This window comes from Chroicocephalus ridibundus, chromosome 8 (assembly GCF_963924245.1).
Source record: "Chroicocephalus ridibundus chromosome 8, bChrRid1.1, whole genome shotgun sequence".
Classification (NCBI taxonomy): domain Eukaryota; kingdom Metazoa; phylum Chordata; class Aves; order Charadriiformes; family Laridae; genus Chroicocephalus; species Chroicocephalus ridibundus.
In genome coordinates, this window is record NC_086291.1 from 34,624,061 (window position 1) to 34,647,527 (window position 23,467).

General features: G+C 41.5%; 1 protein-coding gene across 7 annotated transcripts in view; it reads right to left on the minus strand.

Annotated features, from left to right (window-relative positions):
- RASAL2 (RAS protein activator like 2) overlaps positions 1–23,467 on the minus strand; it is a 191,423-nt gene that overhangs the window by 125,744 nt on the left and 42,212 nt on the right. For 3 of the 7 annotated variants that reach the window (XM_063342802.1, XM_063342804.1, XM_063342803.1), the window contains exon 1: positions 5,834–6,428. The exons of the other annotated variants lie outside the window; for them this stretch is intronic. In XM_063342802.1, the coding sequence (XP_063198872.1) occupies positions 5,834–6,428 (595 nt within the window). Of the gene's footprint in view, positions 1–5,833; positions 6,429–23,467 lie in introns of those variants that run through there. 7 annotated transcript variants of the gene reach the window in all.

Here is a 23,467-nt window from a genome sequence, read left to right on the forward strand (position 1 = left end):
GTTTTTCCTCTCTCAGCCACTTCCTTTCAACCTGCTCTGGCCTGTTATCAAAGGAAAAGCTTCTCCCATCAAACCCCCAAATCTTTACTTCACTGGGAGCCCTTTCTCCTAGTCTCCACGCTTTCACTCTTGGCTGCCTCTAAAAGAGCTGCATCTCTTCAAGCCCCTCTCTCCCTGCAAAGAAAATACCAGAGACAAGACATCTCTAGGACATAATTACCCTCTCCTCAGCTAATTCCCACACAATAATTTCTCATGATCAAGGTAATCACAGATAACATTCTTGAATGCACCAGCTGTCAGCCTCCTCTGCACAGGCAGCATAAAGCACAACATCCGAACAGTCCCACGGATACGGACCACAAAAACAAGAAAAAGCAACCTGGAATGCAAGACTCTGCCATTGACTTGCTGTGATTTCATGAGTCAGAAAACAGATCTTACAAATATAAATGTCCTCATTCATCCCACTAAATGATAATTTTTGGATTCAGACAAAATGGTCTGGGGATTAAAGAAATTAAAAACAGTCAGCGCTGAAATGAGAACAACTACCTGCTTAGAGACACCCTTTGTTAAGTGTAATTAAAACCAGATAAGCGTTAATTTTATTAGCTTCAGATATTATGGCTAATTATTTTGTGTTGTGTTCATAAATATTCAGCTGAATAGCGTTAGCCTATTCCTCACACTAAATGTTACAATGCTTGGCATGAACCAGGCACGGCTCACCAGCAAACAGAAATACTCTGGGACGTGCGGTGGCGGTGGTGGTGGCGGTGGTGGCAGGGTGTTCAAGCGATACTCAAAGCTGCCAAATACCAGAAACACTCCCCGGGGCAACCCCATCCCCCTGTAATTTTTAATATACCACGTAACACAATACTTATGACCACAAAGTCACACTACAGTTTAAAGAGAGAGATTGATACAGGACTGCAACGTGTTATTTTCATAGTTATGACTCTACAAAAAACTACAGTCATTTTAATGCAAAGCAGGAATTAGGTATAAGCAGCTACCTTGCAGCTACCTTGAATGTGACAATTAAAGGTGGACGAGTTTTAACATCAAGACTACTGTTTCCAATGAAACATAGGAGATATCAGTAGAAGGCATATAAACTGATATGTGCACAGCACTTAAATGAACACATGAATTACAGAATAAGCTCAATTGTGCTAAAGTTCCCCAATAAAAACCCCACCAAAAATAAACTACTTAAGAGCAAAAGAGGTTTGCGGGTGGAGGAACATGAGTCAGTAGAAGGACTTCTAAGATGAGAAATTGGTTTTGAAAACATGAAAATAAAAAAGCTGCTCCAATGAGTAATAAATACTAAATCCCTTCTCCGACAGGAAGAAACAGTTTTGCATTTTGGGAATCGCTGAAAGAAACTGAATGTGCAACTGCCTCAGCTTTTGAGTTTTAAATGTGAAAATACAAATCTCTAAGTAAGTTTATATGAAAAGATTTCTATAAGAATTAGAATTTAATGAATCTAGACTGTAAAGATATTTAAAAGAGCACAGAGTTTGAATAACTTCAGTGAATTATAAAAACCAAAATCAATTCCAGAAAAGCAAGGATTTAAAATATTCCCTCACTCTAGGCATAAAAAAAATATGAAATGAATTAAAGCATGAAATCAAAATTAAAAGACTGAAGAAACATATCTTTATCCCAGTGCAGAAAGAGAAGAAAATAATTCTGAAGAAGCGTCTTTATAAAAATTGTAACAAGAGAGCGACTGTGAAAGTTAAATGCACGCCGAATAAAAGAAATCAGCGTTTACCCTCTCCCTCCCCCAAACCAAAACAGAGATACCCAGGGAAGATATAGGTAATTGATTCAACTGAAGAATTATTTTGTCATCAATCTACAATGTAACTTGCACTGCCCTGGGATCCAGATAAGAAGGAAGGGCGAAATAAGTGTTATCTGAGAACTCTCTCACAAACCCATTCTCAACAGTGTTAAAGGGTCACTGGTAACACTCAGAAATAAGAAGAGAGGTGCAGCAGCTCACCTACAACCCTTGAATCCAGGGCTTTATCTGCACAGCTCCTTCCTTGTTTCTACTGAAATCATGGTATGCTCGCAATCACCAAGTTTATCAGAATGACATTTCTCCTTCCTCAAGCTGATATATTTACTAGAAATTAAAATGTTCTTAGATTTCTTAAGCTATAAATAATAACTTAAGAGCAAGTATAAATCCTTTTACCTTCAGGCTTTGCGTGGGCTAATGTAAACACTGGTTCAAAACGCCTGGCTTTAGAAGTGGTTAGAAGTCAACACATTTGCACCAAAAGCACTTCATTGACACCCAAACTCAGCCCAGGCTTCTCCTGTGAAGCCCCATGCAGCACACTGGGAAAGAGCTCTGCTCTTCCCACTGACCGTCCACTCTGTCCGTCCTCTTCCTCCTAAAACCCGGGCTGTAATGTTGCTGAAGGCATGCCACACGCATCGGCGAGCCTCTGCGTCTCCCCGAAGCACTGGGCAGAGCCAAGGAAGGCAGCTCTCCCGAGGTTCAGCATCCTTTCATCACCGCAAAGGATGAGTGAGTCCATCCAGTTCAGGATTTCGACAGCCAAGAACCGATGAAGCAGTGTCTGAACATGCTTCCCTAGGCTGTGAGACCAACTGGAAAATATTCATGCAGATTTATTTTTTTTTCCTTTTCTTTTTAAATCTCACTTCCCTCTTCAAGCTGCCAAAAAACCAACTGATCCTCTTTTGGGAGGTAACCATTTCTTGAAGAAGGGAACTGCTCTTCCCTAGGCTTACAAAGACCAGTAGCAAACTCCACCAATGGCTACACAAACCCATGCAGACAAACTAGCCTCTCCGGTTCTGGTGCAGAGATGAAGGAAAACACAGGAGGCCAGGCAAGCATCAGAAGGAAGATCATCTTTTAAAAAGTTGATAATCTGCAAGTATTTCACAGGAAAGTGGAAATACTTTTAATGAAATGAGCTCGTGGAAGGGCTTGGCTCCTTGGACAGAAGGGAGACAGAAAGCGTGCCTCCAGGTTCTCTTGGTGGAACTCCTAAGCACACCTCTCCCACTGCGTATTTAATGACACAGAAAAGGTCCTCTTGGGTCCTTCTTGTCATAGTGACAAGAATTTCTGTCCAAACAGATGTATCCTGGGAGAGTTTTAATCAAGCTTTTCCAAGTCAAACTTTTTGCATACTTTGGAGAAATCCTATGTCTCACACCATTTCTTGGCTGGTAAAGTGCCTGAGCACTTTTACCACAGACTTCAGTTGCCTGAGGATTCCGAAATTCTGCCTTGCTTGGAGAGGAAAACAGAATTAATTCTCTTGGATTTTTCCTTGAACACTAGACAGGACTGGACTGTAGGCATAGGAAGATGCCTTCTGCCTGCCCAAGCACCAAAACTGTCAGTGGACCATTCGGTGACACACACCCACTCCCCACCCCCCACCCTCCCCCCCGCCAATGAAATAAACTCATGTGATGTTTGGAAAGAAAACAAGATTTAGACTGCAGTTGAACGTGACAGGCTAGATCTATTTCTCTCGCCCCTTTTGTCTCCAAGTTACCTCCCTCAGACCTGAGACCTAAACCCCAGGAGCTCACAAGTTTTGACACTGTTTTATCAGGTCTCAGCCCACCGTACTGCGTGGGGCAGGAGACTCTACCCAGCAGCTCCAGCTAACTTTGGCAAAAGCAGCTCTTCTCTAAGGTAAAATAAAACCAGCAGTAAGCAATGAGTTGTCCTATGGGTGTATATCCCACATAGCAGCATGTCTTACAGGGTGAACTAGTTCTCTTTAACCTAAGTTGTTGTCTACCTGAAGATCACAGAGTGAACCTTTGAGAAGGCTGAAAAGAAACGCCACAGAGGTGACCCCCCCACCACTAGCTCTGTGGTCCTGTGACAGCAGCCCAGGCAGGAGCAGGACCTGGCTGTTTCAGGCAATTTTGTGGGTGACTGCATCAACCTTGTTTCCTCAAACACCTTCCCAGCTACGACTTCCTCCCTCGAGAGAGTTTGACTTTTAATCTCGAGTCCCATTGTTGTTCTCTCAGTTCCTGAACTGTGACTCTCTTTACAAAACCAGTTTTGGCAGGCTCAGACAGAGGTTTGTCCGATGCCAAAGAGCCAAAAGGCTCTGTCATTCTCCCATAACTGACATGAAGTATTTACCAAGTGGTGTCTTGTCACAAATAATCCTTTTCCTCTGTTTACTTTTCAGGCTGCTAAAAGCAAAGCATCCCAATAACCTAGTTGCCTTACGCATTGTGAGAGAACCATTTGGTATCAAAGTAAACCCAAACAGAAGAAAAAGTGGAACTACAGCACGCTGTGCCCTTCACATACTGCAAGATTTCAATCCAAAATGCTTAATCACATAGAATACCCTCCCAATATAGCTTGCTGACACGTATTGGTGGGCAGAAGAGACCAAACAGAAAAAACTGTCCCAGGCAGCTGCAATAGTATTTCAGTCTCCCAGGAGAGGAGGTCTCAACAACAGTGGGAGCCTGCAGTAGAAATCTTTGTTTTCTAATATGAATGACTAGAGAGGAGAGAAACAAGCAAATCAACCAACCAACCCCTTAACGAGAAGCCTTCGGTGGGGGAAAAGAAAAAAAAAAGGGGGGAAAAAAAAGTAGTTCTATTAATTCTTGGGTTTTCTTCATGTATTCCATGCAATTTAACAAGCATCATCAACCCAAATTCCAGTCGAGAAAAGTCTTGGAAAAACACAAACCAGTGATGTCTGTTTCTAGGTTTGAACAGATATAGTCATTCTTAGTTATTTCTTCATTTTGGCCACTTGTTTTTCTTTTAAAGCAATATGACTGCTTCCTGTAGCAAACATAAGCCTATAAGGGACATTGCATTGAGACTTGAAAGATGGAATACTCCTGTAGATATTCTTCTTTCACTGCTACTATTAAACTTAGTTTTTTTGAATACTGATGACTTGTCCAGCAGTCTCACCTGGATCCAGATGGTATCAGGCTTTTAATACGATAATCTGGAGGACTCTGGAAGGTGCCGAGGTTTTATGGAGAAGGAAGGTTTATTTTTGCTTTTATTACGAATTTAAACTTTGGGGTTTTTTCAAAGCCTCGTAAATTACTTGGTTGAGGCTGCGTAGCCCACTAGAAAGTTACAGGACAGACTGTGAGAACAGAAGGCAAATTTCTCCCCTTTCCATTGCCTTTTTTTTTTTTTTCCCCTGCTTTATGAGCAGTGTTATGAGCAGGGCAGATTTAAATAACATCTTGGACTGTCATCTTGCTGACCTCAATCCCGGCTGCCTAAACCTTTGCAACACTGCTGTCCTGGGCATCTAGAAGCGAGCAGACATCCATTTAGCTTGTTGATTACAAAACGGTGAATCTGGTATGAGGAACTAGATCTGTTCCACTGTCTTGAACACTGTTTAAAAGACAGCTTTATTTCTCTCTCTCCCTAGTACTTCATTTACAGTAGCAGGCTTGATATCTCAATCAGGGCACTAAAATGCTGCAGAGGCTACGGTGCTTGCAGGACTGCACACACCACACGCGTGCTACTGCTTCCACCAGATGATGCTTTTTTTAAAGGGACCTCCAAGTTATTAAGCACACGCCAAAACATCTCACGCCACTTCCTTATCAGGAAAGGCCCTTTTTCAGTTGCCTTTTTAAAATTAAGATAGAATATCAGAGAGTCACCAACGTCAGGTTAATAAAACTAAGGTAAAACAGAATTTAAACAACTACTTTATGTCGCAAAGAGTGTCTCACTATACTCACCTGCTACACAAACAGAAGTAGAACAAAACAAAAGTGAGTTCTTTACCTGTACTCGAATCAATTTGATTATCATCTGTCTTCCCGTCATTTACTGACTCACTGCCAGGCTCTCCTTTCCGATTCATTATCTTTGAAAAACCACTTGAGAGAGAGGAGAAAATGCCACGGATGAAATAGCCTTGCTGTTCAGAGTCTACTGAATGCACGGCTTGCAGAAAAGGCTTTGCATTCCTGTTTCCAATGTGTGGCACAGGTTCAGACAGAGATCGGTTGAAAGGAACCCGAAACGGTCTAGTCCTTGCCTGGAAAAGTGTCTCCATTGGGTCTTCATGGAGATCATCAGCGCTGGTAGCAGCCACGCTTGCAGAACTTTTGGCAAGACTTGGATCACTGCATTCCCCTTTCAGGCTGCACAAGCCCTCTCTTTTGCCTATCCTCCAGGGAAGGCGAGGATGTGTCTGCCACCTGTACGCTCCGACAGGTTTCTCTGGGTCAGAACTCATTTGTTTATTCATCTTCTTGCTCTTCATTTGGTCATACCAATGATAGTCCTTCAAGGCAGCACTGCCAGCATCTTGTTCCGACAGCGATCTTCTGAAGGTCCTGGGAGCGAGACTGTAGTGCTTTTTGAAAGCACTCATTTTCCACCCCTTGAACTTCAGCTCTTAACTTACACTTCTTGTTGCCTAACAGTCATATAACTGTAGATCCTCAATCACCATTTTAAAGTCACAGTCACTTTGTTCACTGCTGTGAACTGCAAGACAGCAGAGGGTCTTTATGAAGATCTTGAGCATCAATCCCAGAACCAGGTATTTCTACATCTCAGCAAGAAGGATGTGCCCTCACGTATAGCAAGATGACTTCTCATGGCACATGAAGCCTTGCTATGCTTGCGGCCGCTTCCTGCGCTGTCACATTTCTGCACCAAGCTTTCAGGAAATGACTAAAAGAGCCCAGCCATGAAAACCCACAGTGGTGTTCTGCACCAATCACGCTTCACTTTTTTCAGTCTACGTTAAAGATTTGGTTAAAAAAAAAATAGAATGCAAAAGTACTTCACTCTAGAGTCACAGCAAAGTCTCAGAAAAGTGCTAAAAGGCTGCAATATTCAACTTAGAGTCATGCACATTATGCTCTTCAGTTAAGTAGTAAAGTATATAACTATATATATATATAAAGTTAAGCATAAAGTTATATACAAAACAAAGATGATTCCTAGAGTTTATATTTACCAGAGGTACGTCGTATCACTTAGGAATAACTCAGAGTTGCCTTTTAGAGAGAGGTAAAATAGGCAGATTCATCAGAATCGAGCGCTGGATGCCCCAGAGAGGAAGGCAAAGGGGAGGAATGGAGTCCGGAGAAGAAACACCGCAACATAATGAAGTGAGAGTGTAAATACACCAAAGGGAAATAAGTAAAGGGGAGGAGAAAAGGGACAGAGGGTGGGTGGGACTTCACCAAACACAGACCAAAGCAAAGGAAAGGTTTTGAGGCATGATCCTCTGGCAAACAGAACAGGACAGCATGCAGATTTTCCTTTTTCTCTCCCACCCCCCTTCTTTTTAAAAAAAACAAAACAAAACAAAAAAACCCCAAAACCCAACAGAATAGGCTTTTATTTTTATAAATCTAGTTGGAATAAGCGAGATGGAAAAAATAGTCCTATCTGTTTAACCAAGAGGAAAAAAAAAAACCCTCGCCTTCTCTACAATTTAAGAAACAGCTGACTATTTTAAAAATCTCATAAAGAAAATATCCACTGGTGAACTCAGATCATGCTTGCCAAGTTTTAGACGAGAACACTTAAATCTCAAGTCTACTCAAATCCCTGAAAATAGGGGGTTTATAATGGAAATGCTGACAGACCCTTGGCAATCAAGTGACAATGAAAACTACTTCTCTGGTTAAATAAAATGATAATCTGGTCTGGCAGACCAATAAAGCTTCACTGACCCACTACGGGATCTCGCCTTTAAGCTAGGCTGTATTCGTCAGCCAAAGTACATTCCTGGCAGTTGCAGATGCAAAAACTTCCTTACTTATGTATATATATGGAAACGGGTATCACTGCTCCCTAGAACAGGGCTGGAGTTCCCCAAAGGTCCACATCATGCAGAGAAATAATTCCCTTATTCAACAGCAAGTTACATTCTTCAATTAGAAGCAACAGAAGTGACTATCCAAAGTTGCCACGTTCAAGAAGTTACAACAAATAACCTCAGACGCAAGAACAGCTCAGACACTGCAATGCAAATTCTGCATCAAAAATAATGATGCTGACTCTTGTGCTTTGTAGGAAGTCATGCTGCTCAGAGCACGAGTCTAAAATGACAAAATGCATCTAAACAAGAACTCTGCTACAACTTCCATGCAGAGCAATGATCTCCTCAAAAAGACATGAGGAGCAGTGAATGCTGGTAGAGATGCAAGTACTCCTAGTGTGCAAATTACAGAATTCACCAGGAAGAAGTTTGCTGGCTCTTGTCTTCTGTTTCTTGACTGCATGGGTTGCTGATCACCCTTTGCAGCAGCCTATCTGGTCCCATGGACTTGCATGGGTTGAATTCTTCTCAAGCAATTCTCGAGTAATTCCTGACTTGACCTTCATCCACTGCTGGTAGTTTTTTTCCTTCTTGATCCCTTGCACCAAACACAGAGGCCTGAGAGTCCTTGTTTCTGAAGGCTGAGGCAAACGCAGCATTGAGGACCTCAGCTTTAACTGGATCTGCTGTTACTAGATATCCACCCCTTTCAGCAACAGGCCACTGTTTTCCCTCTTGAGCCTTTTACTATTAATGTGTCAGTAGTGCTTTGAGCAAATGCTTTCAATTAGTCAGTCTGGTAAAGTAGGTTTTATGGAACTTCAGAAATAAGTATAAATAAATATGACAGACGACGATGTGGTTCACTCTAATGGCACAAGCCATAATCAGCAGAGAAAACTGAGAAGGTGAGGTAGGTTTCTGGTCAGCTCTGCAAGCCTTGCTTGTACAAGTTTCCGCTAGCACATCTACATCTCCTTTTGGTTTGGGAGCACAGAAGGGCAGGAGAGGACAGAAGCTGGAGACAGCTAGTGCAGTAGTTGACATCCTCCTGGGATTCCCTTGCTGTAGATTTCTAGCACGCTTTCTAACTTCTGTTGAAACATAACAGCCAAGCTGAGCACTTGTACAAACCATGTTTTGAAACAGCATTTTGAAAGTACTTATCTGCTGTATCAGAGGACTCTATATGACCAACAGCAATGACTCAACTCAGATAATATGACACCAGCTGCATCAACGTTGTTCTGAAGCAGGGATTTAGCACAGCAGCACTTTGGACAGAATGAATCTTTAGGCAAGACACTGGTCTTTGCATGAGGACAGATATGATCATCAGTACTGCTTCTCATGCTAGTTCTGTTTTTCACCACTATCCTGTATATACACCTGACTGTATGGAAAGATCATTTCATCTCCTTCCCAGTACAGCTTGTGTTACATCAATCACTAACTTCCACAGACCACCCATTTCAGCACCGGAACGCAGAGAAAGATTAACCTCGTATCAAGTTACAGCACGAAGCACCATGCAAAACCAGTTATGAGTTAACTTCTACTTAAAAACATTTTTATTGGTGTGGCCAGGGGTTGGACCACAGTTCTGTACAGAATTAACAACCCAGAAAAAGTCAGGCTTCAATAAGCGCTCAACATGAAGCCCAGGAACATCAAAGTCACAGCGTAGTTTAAGTTTGAATAATGTTCAGAAGGGTCTTTACTTTTGACTTTTGATTTCACGTTACCACTGCTCAGACGAATGCACTTGGTGATCAAAGAAAACAGTTGTCCATCTGCCTTCACTTAGTTGAGATTTCAGTGTACTCTACAGAGGCTAAAGAGATCTTTCTCAAAGCGCTTCTAAAAATGGTATACAAAGCATGCATGTTTATTGACATAAAAATCACTGATACACAAGTTTGCTTAGTCTACAAATAAGATGATTCTTTTAAATTGCTAGCTCAAAAATTTTAGCCTGGGCTTTGAGTCAAACTGGACTCTCTCTTCCTTATACACATCATCAACAGCAAGGATGATGCCCAAAGAAAGCCTTCATCTATACTAATCCAGTGCCATTGAGTTAAAATCAGTCTCCATTGGCTCCAGCATTTCTTGTGTATATATAACATGCAAGAAAGTAATTCACGTAGAAGAACTTTCTCCTTCATCCGCAGTCCAGTTACTCATGTGAAAACCCATGTCCTTTCAGAGCTCGTTCTGAACGAGCAGTTCAACGCCCGTTCATCTTGGGAAGTGTTTACGTTATTGTAGAGAAATCAACTCAACAGCAGTGACTGCTAATGTACTGGTTATGCGAGATCCCTAACCATACAGAGCCACCCACTCAGCTGTCAGCAGGTAAAATAATTTCAGTGGAAGAAAAGAGCTTGTCAATTAACTTGAGAAAATCTGGAATGTTTTCATTTATACCTCCTGTTTTTAATATCTACTGCATAAAAAAAAAAGTGATCCTCAGCTAGCAAATTTTCCTCAGAAGTAGGTTTTTTTAGTAATGTTTGCAGTTCATTGTGCCAAATCATTCATTTGGCTTTTTCAGAAAATTACTATTTTCTTCCCAACAATCCAGTCATTTAATCATCTGATTTGACATGTTTAACAGCATATATTTCACCACTCTAGATATTTAAGTAATTTATGCACAAAATGCAGATTTGCTATGTTGGAATATAACTGCATTTCAGCTTTAGGATTATATTGGGAAAACAATCTTTCTTAACTTTATAACAACATTTCACAGAAAACGTACACAAGCAGCATTACATTTTCACCAAGCATACGCAGATAATTCTTTGGCAACGGACTCCTGCGTGGGCAGCCCAATCTCCACCATTTGGCTTCCCAAAAAAACCTACCCAGTTCTGATGCACAAAGCTACAGAAATTCCCCAGAGTATCTGTCATTTAATAAATACTACCGGCAAATTAAAATTAAAAAAAAAAAAAAAGGCAACGCCACAAAAAACCAAATGCATCATTGCCAAGCAGCTGGAGGGAGAACCTGTCTCTGATGATCTGATGATAAAAATTAATATTTAATGCTTGCTCGGTCTCTGAAAGCTGTCTAGTGCTTGAGTAAAGGCACAATGTGTAAAATTTTAGTTCATCTTCAGCGTAGCTTATATTGAGAAAAAGATGAATTGAAACCTCCCATGACTGAACTACTCCATTTTAAATTCGTTTTGGACCAAGCACAAACTTGCCAGCTTCTCATTTTTTAAAACATTTGGCAAGACATGGGAGGAGGAGGGAGGAAAGAGAAGAGAGTTAAAAAAGCCCAAAACTGAAAACCCACACAACTATCAAAACCCATGACAAACCCTGAACGTTTATTCACCACACTTTGGGTTTTCAACCAAGTCCTCTCTTCTAAATCATAGAGAAGGTTAAGAAAACACCGCTTCTGAGAAGATCCCAGACTAAGTCCCCAGCTACCAGCCATCAAATGAGTTCTTTACACATAGAAAAGTAAAGCAAATTGCACCCTGCATCCTCCCCAAAGAAACCAGCAGGGATGCAGTCAGGCAGGGATCCTCGATTTTGCAGGCTATCTCCCCTTTGCTCCTTTACCCTTTAAAACCAGTCCAACGCCCACTGCGGTGGAACAGTTCATTGATCAGTAACCAATATATAAAGCAGAAACCATCACAAACATCTTCCAATTGACCCAACATGACATGTAGCTAAATAGCATAGAAGATGAAAAGATTTTTCCTTCCCTTTATATTAGAGGCTTTTCAAAATATTAAGTTTTGTTTATGCAAGGCTAAGTAATTAATGACCTAACATCCCCTTCCCATCTCCTATCACCAAGATGCATCTGTTTCCCCCTGCAACATTTCCTGCAGGTGGGTATCACTTCTCCTCAGCTCAGCACAGACCAGTGCACCTGACTTACTTGACCGCTTAATATTTAGTGCGTGCAGAGGACAAACGAAATAGCACCTTACAAATTGTTGTGTTTGGGATTAGAGTGACTGGAAGAGCAAGGCTTGCTGGAGTTTGGAATCGGCATGGTTGGAACACAGATAACTTACCGAGCCCAGAACAGAGGTGCTGAGAGCAAAGCTGCCGCCTGTTTATCTGACAAGTTTTGGGCTAGCAACGCGTATCACTGACCACACAGAAGGCTCACCTGCCCCAGATAAATCAACAAAGCGTGCCGCTTTCACTATCACTATGCTGAGAATGAAAATGAACAAGCCTCTATGAACAAGCTAAATGGCCATACCAACACATTTAAATACCTGAGCGCACCTCATTTTCTGAGGTTTTTGTGCCAAGTCATGCTGCGTTGTACAGTCATTGCCCTGCATTTCCAAGCCCTTTACCTTTCACTATAGCCAAAGCTGCAGTTATGCCCAGTGACAGGACAAGAGGTAACAGGCACAAACTTGAACATAGGCAGTCCTTTCTTCTGAGGGTGGCAGAGCCCTGGCACAGGCTGCCCAGAGAGGTGGTGGAGTCTCCGTCTCTGGAGATATTCCAAACCCACCTGGACGCGTTCCTGTGCCACCTGTGACCCTGCTCTGGCAGGGGGTTGGATGAGATGAGCTCCAGAGGTCCCTTCCAACCCCCACCCATTCTGTGATTCTGTGAGGCAGACTGACTCAGGTCTGCATTTGCAGTGGCCTAATACCTGAAGGCAGGTGGCAGTTACCAAACAACTGTTTAAGTCTTATGTCCTTGAATTCTTCTACACTTTCTCTGCTGATACAAACTCCCCACCTGAAAGTCTCCTGGCTACATTTCTCCGTGCTGTTCCCGTGATCTGCATGAGAAGCTGCTACAGCGCTGTCAACTGAGCAGAGCAGAGAGAGATAATAGAAATTTATGAGATGCTGGGTTTTGGATGGATGCCAGGAAAAGTTAGCAAGAAAATCCCATTTCAATACATCGCAAATAAACCTGTAGAACAGCAATGCCAGATTTTAATTTCACTAGCAATCTTTTGTTGTTGTTGCTGTCAACAAAACACAGCTCATGCCAAGTTTCAAGGGCCTTAAAAACGTACATTAGAAGCTAGCCAAGCGCGCGCAGCGGCTTAGTGAGCCCACACACGCAGCTGCGAGCAACACCAGCCCAAGCTAGCCAAGTATTCTAGCAATATGCACTGGTGCAAATAAACAAATGTATAACCTGAAGGTAAACACTTGGTAGCATGGAAAGTCATAATAGTAAAAAGACCCATTTGTGGTGAGTGGCAGCACTTCCCTCGGAAACTTGTAGAGATTTACAGGTTTCTGTAAGGCAGGCAAGCCCTCAGCCCCGACCTGAGACACTGCGGCTCCTGCAGGTCTGGCTCCTCTGTGGGCTCACCACCGCACCAAGATGTGAAGCCACTGACACACGCAGGGGGCTCACGCTGAGAGGAAACCCTGAGGAGCCGCAGACCACCAACTTTAGCCCCTGCAGAAAGACAAGTGCGCTGACGTACCTCACTGGCAACTTCTGCAGGACCATCCTTCAACTGTAGTAATAAAGAAGTGCTCATCAGCACTCTGACATCCATTTCTTCCTGATTACAGGTTGGGCTTGGTACCATCTGAAATACCATACGCAAGCTACTGATTTAGGTTTTTAATAATGATGTTTTTCACCAGGCAAGATTACCTTTCCCTCACCCCGCTCGTTTTCCAATTGAAGTGTTTTGAATTTTTTATTTGTTCGTGAGGGGGGAAGCATTATTCCTGCAACCTTAAAGGTTTACCAGCAGAACACAGTTTTATTGCTAGATGTGATCCTTGCATGCATCAAACCAACATCAGCTTAAACACCACCAAGAGAGGAAAAATAGCCATAGTATGTAGGCATGTTAATAGATAAATGTCTCAAAAATGGTCTTGGTAATTATACCCAAGTACCAGGTGCCTATATGCAAATTTTCCAGCCTTTATTTTTATGTAACTGTAACCACATGGAGAAAGTAATACAAGAAACAACCAAAAGAGAAGGAAAAAGGGATGAGAGGGAGAAAAAAAGGAGAAGTTATGAAATTTAAATGACCTTCTAACCAGAAGAGTTCTTTCTCCACAGGTTGCCTGTCGGGAACAGTCTTGAATCAGTACAAAAGCCAGAAGAGGGGGACAGTGATGAAGCGCTGAAATGAAAACGTATTGTCTGCCAGCCTGAGAGAGCTGCGAGCCCGTCAGCAGGGCTGGAGGAGATTTCACAACTGGCAACAGTGAGTAGAGCCAACAGATGAAGCAAGGTGACCTGCAGGCACTAAAACAGCACAAGACTGGGGGAAAGAAAGGAGCACACCTTCTTTGACTGAGACTATCTCTGGATTTGCAATTTAAAGAATGATTAAAGATGTCCAGTGTAGGACACTGCTTGCGATAATGCCGTGTGATCTCTGAGAGATGAACCTGTATGTCCTAACACCAAGCCTGAACTGAGAATTTAAATGAAACCCCTTAAAAAGTAATATTAAAACGTGTCTGATGGTAACACATACAAAAGAGGCTCTCCCAAGAAGAGAAAGATATAGAATAATTTCAACCTTTGAAGAGAGAGGATGGAGGGAGGAAGAGAGGGAAGGAAGATAATGGCTCTTTCAGAGACTATTTAGGGAACAAACCTGTGACGTGCACACACCTTCTCACTACAGGATAAAAAAAAAAACCCAAACCTAGACATTGTGAAAAAGGATTTGCACAAAGCCTGAGTCATTGTATCCCAGGCAGAGTCCCCAGCCATTAAAGCTGTCCTTCCGAGCACTGCTGTCTGTGTCAGCTGGACAGGGAGGCTGATGCCCAGGCCTTGAACACACAGCGAGCCGTGCCCACAACACAAGCGCTTCATTTCTTTTGCGTCTTTTTATTTGTTATTCCTGTACCAGAGACTACTTCTCTTTCAAGTTCCAAAATAACTTTGTTTTTGTTTCATTAGGTGTGAACACTGCCTTACCAGATGACAGAACTGCCTATTTCTGAGGTCAGTCTTTTCCAAGTTGAGCATGCAAAGTGCCATTTGTAGATCTGCACAAGCGGCACTTCCATTGCAAAAATGGAAATTTTAACCAAAAGATTTAACAGGACCAGGAAAAAAAAGCCAAAATAAAAACCTCCAAACCGCACGCTCTTGCTTAGAGCAAAATCCTCTCCAGTTGACATTTCTTAAATGCTTTTTATTTAAACCTTCAGACAGCTTTGTACAAGCCTCTTTAGCGTGCTACTATCACAGCCCTCACACCTACAAAGAAACTAGCTTTCAGAAAGAAGCCATGAATAGTCCACAAATTATTGCCAGCCCTGTGAAATGACATGCCAATATCCAGCTACGACCAAGGTCACCGGGAAGCAGCAGTTTCAGTAAAGATACTTTTGTCTCACCCTCTCGCGATGTGCAACTATTGTCGGAAAAGTTACTTGATTAAAACATTCCTCCTCAAGGCATTCGTGTTTACTCAATTCAGCTGTAAAAGGGAAAATGAGCTGTTATTTGCTATTTTTTACCTTGACCACCCTAGCTCCATCCTCACCGAGTGGTGCAGAACCTCTCTGAACAATGAAGTCTGACTTTGAAATTATATCTTGAAGTTTCAAACCAACCTGCCAACAAGCCCAAAGTATTTGCTCTAAATATAAAACACAAAGCCACCTTGGGTTTTATAAATACATAAACAACCACCGAAGCTAGACTAAATTAATGAACATGTGTATTCCAATTCAAATAGATGGGATGGCACTTGTATGGCTTCACTTAGTAACTTATTATAATCTCTGCCTTATAAAAGGGGTTTTTTTACACGTATGAAACACTCATATACCAGCAAGACGTAAAATCAGGGTGTAATCAAATCTCCACGGTTTTATGTGGAAATCTCTCAGGACTTCAAGCTGCAAAACTGAATGTGAACAATTGCATCTATTTTCTAATAAAGACCATGTGCCTCAGGAGTCGAGTACACAAGTTTTTAAGAGGTCTGCATAATATTTTTGGAGGTATTTCTACTTCAAATAAGCAATCCAGTTAAGCGGAGATAAACATGCACACACATCAGTGACCTTGTTTAAACAATGCACCAATTATTGTGACAAATCTGGCTGCCAAATCTAAATATAGACTTTTAGGAAAAAACAATGGAGTTTGAGTAGGAGACAGACTTTTCATATTTACTGTTTACCTCATTATCCAAATGAATGTGCAATTTGGCCTCTCTCCCCTTGTCAGGCTGCATGACCACTTTCCCATTCGGAGCCAAGAGAGCTCTGGCTGTTACTGGAAACGCAGCGTGATCCGGCACATTTGATGCTACGAGAGCACTTGGTGCAATTTCAAAGCTTGCCTCACAGTTTGGGTATGTGCGTACTGTGCTTCCCCCAGACAGCCCCAGGCCTGACACAAGGCAGATAGGCACCGCAGGACTGAGTCACAGCCACAGAAATAGGGATTTTTATTTTTATTTTTTAAACAAAGGCATGCAGGGGAGGAATTAAAAATCCCATTCAAAACCCACTCTAGGTTTCCAACTTCGGGTGCCGAAGAAGGAAATAAGGGGAGGAGGGGGAACAGATTAAAAAGGAGGAGGAGAAAGTTCTTTTATTCAGGGTTATATTTTTAGACTATTACTAGTTTTGTTTTGTCATCGTGCTACGGAAACTAGACCTGTGTGAATTAATGCAGCATTATCCTTTCTACTTTTTGCTAAGTCCATGCTACAGTATTAACCTAATCTTCTTACATGGGACATGGCAGGGCATTTGCCCCCCTCCCCCCCCCGGCCCTGCTGTGGCTGATGTTTTTCCACCACAGATATTCCTGACTACGCCGTACATCCAACTATACATTCCCTCCTTCGCCAAACCATGGAGGCACAAGTAGAATTCATCCCTTTTGTGTTGGGAAGCAAAATCTACATCCCGCAGACACTGAACCTGAAATCATGATTTGTCTTGAAGCATACTAAGGTAATGGAATTTATAACCATAACATATGCGAAGGAACACCGCTGAAATGCTTTTCCTTCTTGCTAAAAATACGACTTAAAGCGTCTTTGCCCTTCTTGATCTGTTGATACTTATAAAACTAAAGCTCGATTTTGCTGGGCAGGCTGAGGCTAGAGGAGAGAAATCCATGCCTGCTATCCCCCACTCTATTTCAGTTCGTACCAGTTACGTAGCGCATTTATTCTTATTGTTTCAAAACAAGTTAAAACTAACTTGAATTTTTTTAACAAGTTTCTCTCCCCAGCTGTCATTGCTAGGGTTATTGTCAAACTATTTTTTATTTCCTTTCTCCATGCTTACACAGCGAGGCCAAACCCATTTGTTACTTCCCTCTCTAGATGCAAGTTGCCACGCATAGATCAATTTCACAGAAATACAATGGCTTACAGTCAAGAAATCATTTGGAAAAAAAACCCCAAACATATGGAGCTCAACTTATTTATAAATATCTTCAAAAAGGAGCCTGGAAACATTCCACGCCGGGCCGGCGATGCACGAGGCAGAAGTGATGGGGAGTGGCAAGGGAAGAGACAGACAGTACAAGGACTTTTTTATTATTTTTCTTTGTCTTCAAGTTTTGTTTTCTTCTTTCCAAAAAAACAAGAAAGGCCAGGAAATCCTCCCAATTCGGCATTCCCAACACCACCACATTAGGCGAATACAAGGTCTTCACTTCCTGTTCCCTCCTCACTTCACAGCAAGCGAGGACAGAGCAGGACAAAGCCGACGTCAGATCTCACGGGGACGCTACAAACAGAGAAAAAGCCCCATGGGTCAACTCTGCACAAGCTTGGGGTCATACTGTTTGTTTGGGTAACACACAACTTCTTATCCCGTACTAACGCATCCATTTTTTTAACTACGAAAACCCAGACCAGATCTTAGAGTCAGTAAAGCTTTTCCTCCATGTCTCATCTCTAAACCAAAGACTAACCAGCCAGGCCTCCTGCAAAAGGCGTGCTCAGCCCCTTCCAGTACCTAAAGGGAGCCTACAGGAGAGATGGGGAGGGACTCTTTATCAGGGACCGGAACAACAGGACAAGGGGCAATGGTTTCAAACTGAGAGAGGGGAGACTTAGATTGGATATCAGGAAGAAATTCTCTCCTGTGAGGGTGGTGAGGCACTGGAACAGGTTGCCCAGAGAAGCTGTGGCTGCCCCATCCCTGGAGGTGTTCAAGGCCAGGCTGGATGGGGCTTTGAGCAGCCTGGTCTGGTGGGAGGTGTCCCTGCCCAGGGCAGGGGGTTGGAACTGGATGATCTTTAAGGTCCCTTCTAACCTGAACCATCCTGCGATTCTATGAAAAGCCAACAAGGCTCTCCTCTTACCATCACCAGCTGGCAGAATTTGGGGGTAGAGATGGTTAAAAGGGAAGAAAGGAAAAAAAAACACAACAAACCACCCAAAGCTCAACTTTCTCCCCACCTGCAACCCCCTTTTCTGGGGGTCCAGGGGGACAAGGACCCATCTACCTCTGCTGCTGCTCACACCAGACATGGAAAAGTAGGAAAGGTGACAGAACACACTAAAAAGTCTCATTTCCAAGCCATACCTTGGGCTCCTGCTTTGGAGCAGCTGTGCAAAGCTCCTGCCCTCCTGTATCCCAATGGCAGAGCGAGGCACAAATAGCTTCACACTAAAAGGTGCTGGTGGCACAGGACTAACACGCAATTTTGAGACTCGGGGAGACGTTGCGTGGTTTTGCCATCATACAGTTGGCATGAGTTCCAGCAACAGAGACCAAAAATCACCTCCCTGTATAAATATACATGTAGGGACATGAGGGCAACTGAAACCAAAACAGAACCACATTTCTCCTCTCTGAAATGCTGTCAAGCTATCAAGTCCTTTTATCCTGTTGACTGTCTAAAAACTGACAGAAGAAAACTGAGTATTACTCAGGAATAAACTGGAACAGAGGAAAAAAAACCCAGGGATAAATAAGAGCTTATCTTCTTAAAATATAAACCCCTCAAGGAATATAATTTGCTGCAATTAAATATAAAAAGACAATCCTCAAGATAATCCTTAACAAATCACCTTAAGAGTTTAATAAGTTGTGGTTTGGTTTTGGGGATTTTATTTTTTTTTATGCATGTTTAAACTGACCTGTGTTTTAAACTGACCTGTCAAAGCTACTTCTGAACTTCTCACAATGATGAACATGGGAGCCAGAATAGAAAGTCTGCAAGACAGGTTACTTTCTAGGGCCGCCGAGATAAATATTCAAAACCTCTTTGTCGAAATAGTTAATTCTTAAACTAGCAAGAAGTCTCAGGTCTGAGCTTGTATCATTCCAGAGGGTGATATATTCATCTATCAGACGCAGCGACACCACCATAGGAAGCTGAGTATCCTGCCATCCAACTTTTTGACTCTGGTTCTCCCAGATCAACAAGAAATTCTTGATACCAAAGTGCTTGAAAAGAGCTGATAATGCTAAGATATTTACAGTCCTACAGTAAATACACCATCGCTTTTATCCTGGAGACAGGTTTAATTGTTGATATTTAAAATAACCCTTATACACTCCTTAGATATAAAAGGTTATTTTACCAAGCTCTATTTTGAGTTTCCTTGTCTTTCCTTTCTGGGTCACCAAAGTTTAGATACAGGCTCTATTTCCTGTGCACAGACGGCATGAGCTCTTTTTTCTGTATTTTCTTACTTGCTTTGTTCCATACACAGAAAGATGTTCCCCAGCCAGCTGAGAAGTGGAATGCTCTGTTCCCAGAGCAGAGATGATTCACTGTCTACTCACAAGACAGGGTATAAGATCTCCCGTCCTTCCCCCCCAAATACCAACCATTTTGCAAACTTTCAGTGTGCCTAAATTAAGTGGGTTTTTTTGTCAAGTGAACAAAAATTCACATTTCCTGCCAAACCACTAAGCCACGTTCAAATCCTAGAATGTACACCCAATTCAGCATGACTTAGTGAAAACTCAGGTACGCAGAGACCGAGTTTGCAAAGCTGTAATGGTCAGCTTGACAGAAGGAGGACGATTAAGACTGTCAAGTCCAGAGAGAATCAACTTGATATTTACTTGTGTATCCTGAAGCACAGAAGTACAAGCAAATCCCAACAAATCCAAAACACATTGCTCACACTAGACCGCTGTTGTACCCTGCAGAGGCTTTGCTTACGAGGTGACCTCGTGGTAGCATTTTGTTGTTCTGAGCTGCTTAAAACTTTTCACTTTGGTGATTGTGGGTTTATAGTTTTAAGGCAGCACATCCGAGGAAACCTGTAGCAAAGATGGGAGGACACAGACAAATAACTCTTAAACTGACTTTGTTACTGAAATCAGTCTACAGTGGAATTTCAAGTCTACAAGAAGTTTTGCAGAAATAGCACAAGATTCATACAGACAAAATTGCACATCAATTCCTTATTCAGAATCTTTTTGTCACATTCACTGGAAAAAAAAGTTGGGTTTATTCCTGTCCTTCATTCTTCTACCCTACCGGCTTTTTTCAGTTACTTTTTCCAATGCTTTTCCCATGTAACAACTATCAAGCACAACCAATAGATGGATTAAATCACACAAGCTTTCCTATTGTATTCACTGTATTTTTCACAGCTGAATGGTCCGTATCCATTCCATTCCAGTCTATAGGGATTTTAAGAGATTGCATATCGCTGAAGTTAACAGGATGTAACTTGCACCCCACCTGCACCTCTGCTTTCAGTCCATTTTTGAAAGTCCTTCTTATAATCGTAACTCCAGGCTATCAAATGAATTACAGTTCAATAAATTTAACAATGCACAAAATATCTATTCCAACACTAATTTAAATCTCTTTTAAACACTTTTTAAAGTTGGCAATGAAAGGAATATTAAAATGAGAGCTTCAGCTTCGTTACCATTAAGATCTCTGAATTTTGTACTATACAGTTAAGGCAATTTCTGAATGAACCAGAATGTGGCAATTTCTGGGTAATCCCACTAAAGCCAGAGGTGGGGGGAAGAAATCACTGCTCTCACATTCTTTTTCTACTAGCAAATGCAATATAATTAAATGCAAGGATTCCTAGAAAAATAACTGAAGCCAATTGCCACAAACTACACTACTGGGAAAGTTAAGTAGAATGAAAAAAAACAATGCAGCAATACAAAAAAGATTAGTGACACACAACACAATTTCTCACTAAAGAAAAAGGAGGAATAGATGTATATTTAAAGCTCAGAAATTCAGAGCCAGGAGTAGGAGGGGAAAACATGACATAGGAGGAAGAAGAAGGGAAGAGAAGGAAGAAACATGTATTTATCATCTCAAGATCTTAACTTCAGCTATTCCAGAAGGAGTAAAGAAGCAGCAAAGAAATTCCACTGCAGCTTCTGCTGACACAGATAGGTCTAATGCTGCCATTACCTGGCCGTACAAATTTGAAAATTGATGCAGAGCTCTTGAAATCTGACAGCTAGAAAGCTGTAATTTAGCAAGGGTAGTTATTTTTGAGCACTTACTCAGGAAAAAGCTGAATTTAGCTCAGAGGAGGACTAGCTGCTGCCTGTGATTGTCCCAGAAAGTAACTGGTGATGTCAAAAGATTCATACAGGGACTTTTAAAGCTTTAAAATCCAGACACAAGCAGGAAATTAATGTTTGGACTTTTTCTGACTAGCCTAATTATAACTTTCAGCCCCAAAGCAACTTTCAGTATTAACTGAACTCAAGGTTTAAGTTCACTCGTTCTTCTACCTAAACTATCATCTGTTATCTCCTCTCAGGCCCTACTAAGACTGGAAATCTCATTTTCAAAACTAATCCTCTCCCTTACTGTTATCTGTTAACAACCCTCAGGACTGCAAATTTAATCATGATAATAGCAGAAAATACTGACAGGTGAGCACGAATGCTTTAAGTGTTTACACCATCAGCAATAATTGGTGTTTATTTACATAGTGGTAGTAGTGGAGAGCTGGTTAGTGGAAGGCAAAATAGCTCCGTGTCACAGCTGATGCTACAACTACCCTCTGCGAATTTAGGTGCATAAGTACAGGGATTTTTAAAAAACTGATTATGTTCAGCCATTAAGACAAGTTACCACGGATAACGAAACATTTAGAAAACCTTTTATCATGTCAGAGAGGGACTGCAAATTTACTTTCACAAAGAAAAGTGATGTGGAACAACACAAGTAGCCTTGTTGCAGTCCCTTGGTTATTTGTAGTGAAGAGGAGATACGATATATAAAGAACAGGGAAAAGTTTACTTTTAGTATAAGATACCTTCAGAGGCAATATTAAGTGATTTATTACTAATGAGAACTTTGCTTTTTAGAGGTTAAAATGTTTTCATTATTTCAAAACATTAAAACAAGATATATTAGGTTCCCAGTAAACAGAAACGGGAACTTATACGCACTATTTAAGATTTCGTACTTTATGCTGCTCAGTTTCCAATCCCTACTACAATTATCTGTCTGCAGAGGAAATAACACACAACATTCTCTGCTTAGCAAGAAGGTTTAGAAGAACAATGAATATACAAGGTAATGCCACATTATTTTTAAACAGATTTCTTTTTCTTTCTTTCTTTTTTTTTTTTCCTTTAAGAACATTAAAAGCCTTTCTGAAGACAGGATTCCGATGGTTCCATGACAGAAGAATACAGCACTACTAAATCCAAACCAGACTTAAAATATTTGCAACACCCGTACTGCAAGATTTTCATTAAGCGAGATGCCTTTCTTAGTAAATATGTTCTATAGCACGCTCACTTGAACTGGCAGCATAAATGTCACTGCACTCAGGTGATTAAATTAATAGTGAAGATCCCTTAGCCACGGTGTTCTGATATGACAGCCTAGTGGCTACTACCTTTAAAATCTGCACTGTTTCATGTGTGGCCATTTACTGTAAAGGTCCCCAGCGTATCATCCTCATCGATCTGATATAAGAGATTCCTCATGCTAAAAAAAAAAAAAAAAAAACAAAAACAACACAAACCAAAACATCCTCTGAGGTACCGGAGATTCCTGTTAGACTACCATTATTTACCTGCCAAAAGAAAGTAACGTTAAGATGATGCAACCTTCAAGGCTCTTACTTTTCTGCTATTCTAGAACTTTGATGTGACACCTTTAACTTTCATTTAACAGGTTCTTGCATCCAACATCACCCTGCACAAGCTCCAGATGACACAGCAGCATCGCTTGTGGTGATGCAGCTGAAATAACGGGTGTCATTTCAAACACTAACTAAAAGATAAGGCAACATATTGTTATAAAATAAAGGGTATTACTTAGCTAAGTCCTTCCTTACAAGTTTTTGCTACTTTGCTGTTCTTTAAGTTTTCCATAGTTTGTCTTTTTATATTTTTACAACACAATGTTACAGAACTGCCAATTTCAGTCGCCTTAAGTGCTTCTTCAGCTAGGTCATGGCTTAAGCTAATTTCAGCTTATCTCAAATCCAAAAAGCGGTTTGAATTTTCTCCTGCAGCTGTGGACCACCAGACAGGCAAATTAAACAGCATTTTAAAAGTAACAGGGATCTCAGGAGAGGAGAGATAAATACAATAGCCTTTGTTAAGCTGGCAAAATGCCATTTGCCTACTTCGACCTTGACTTTTTATAACCTTTTTGTTTTAAATAAAGATCGAAATCATAGGATGTTCAGTTTCACCACCACCTCATGAAGTGTTCTCAAGTTCT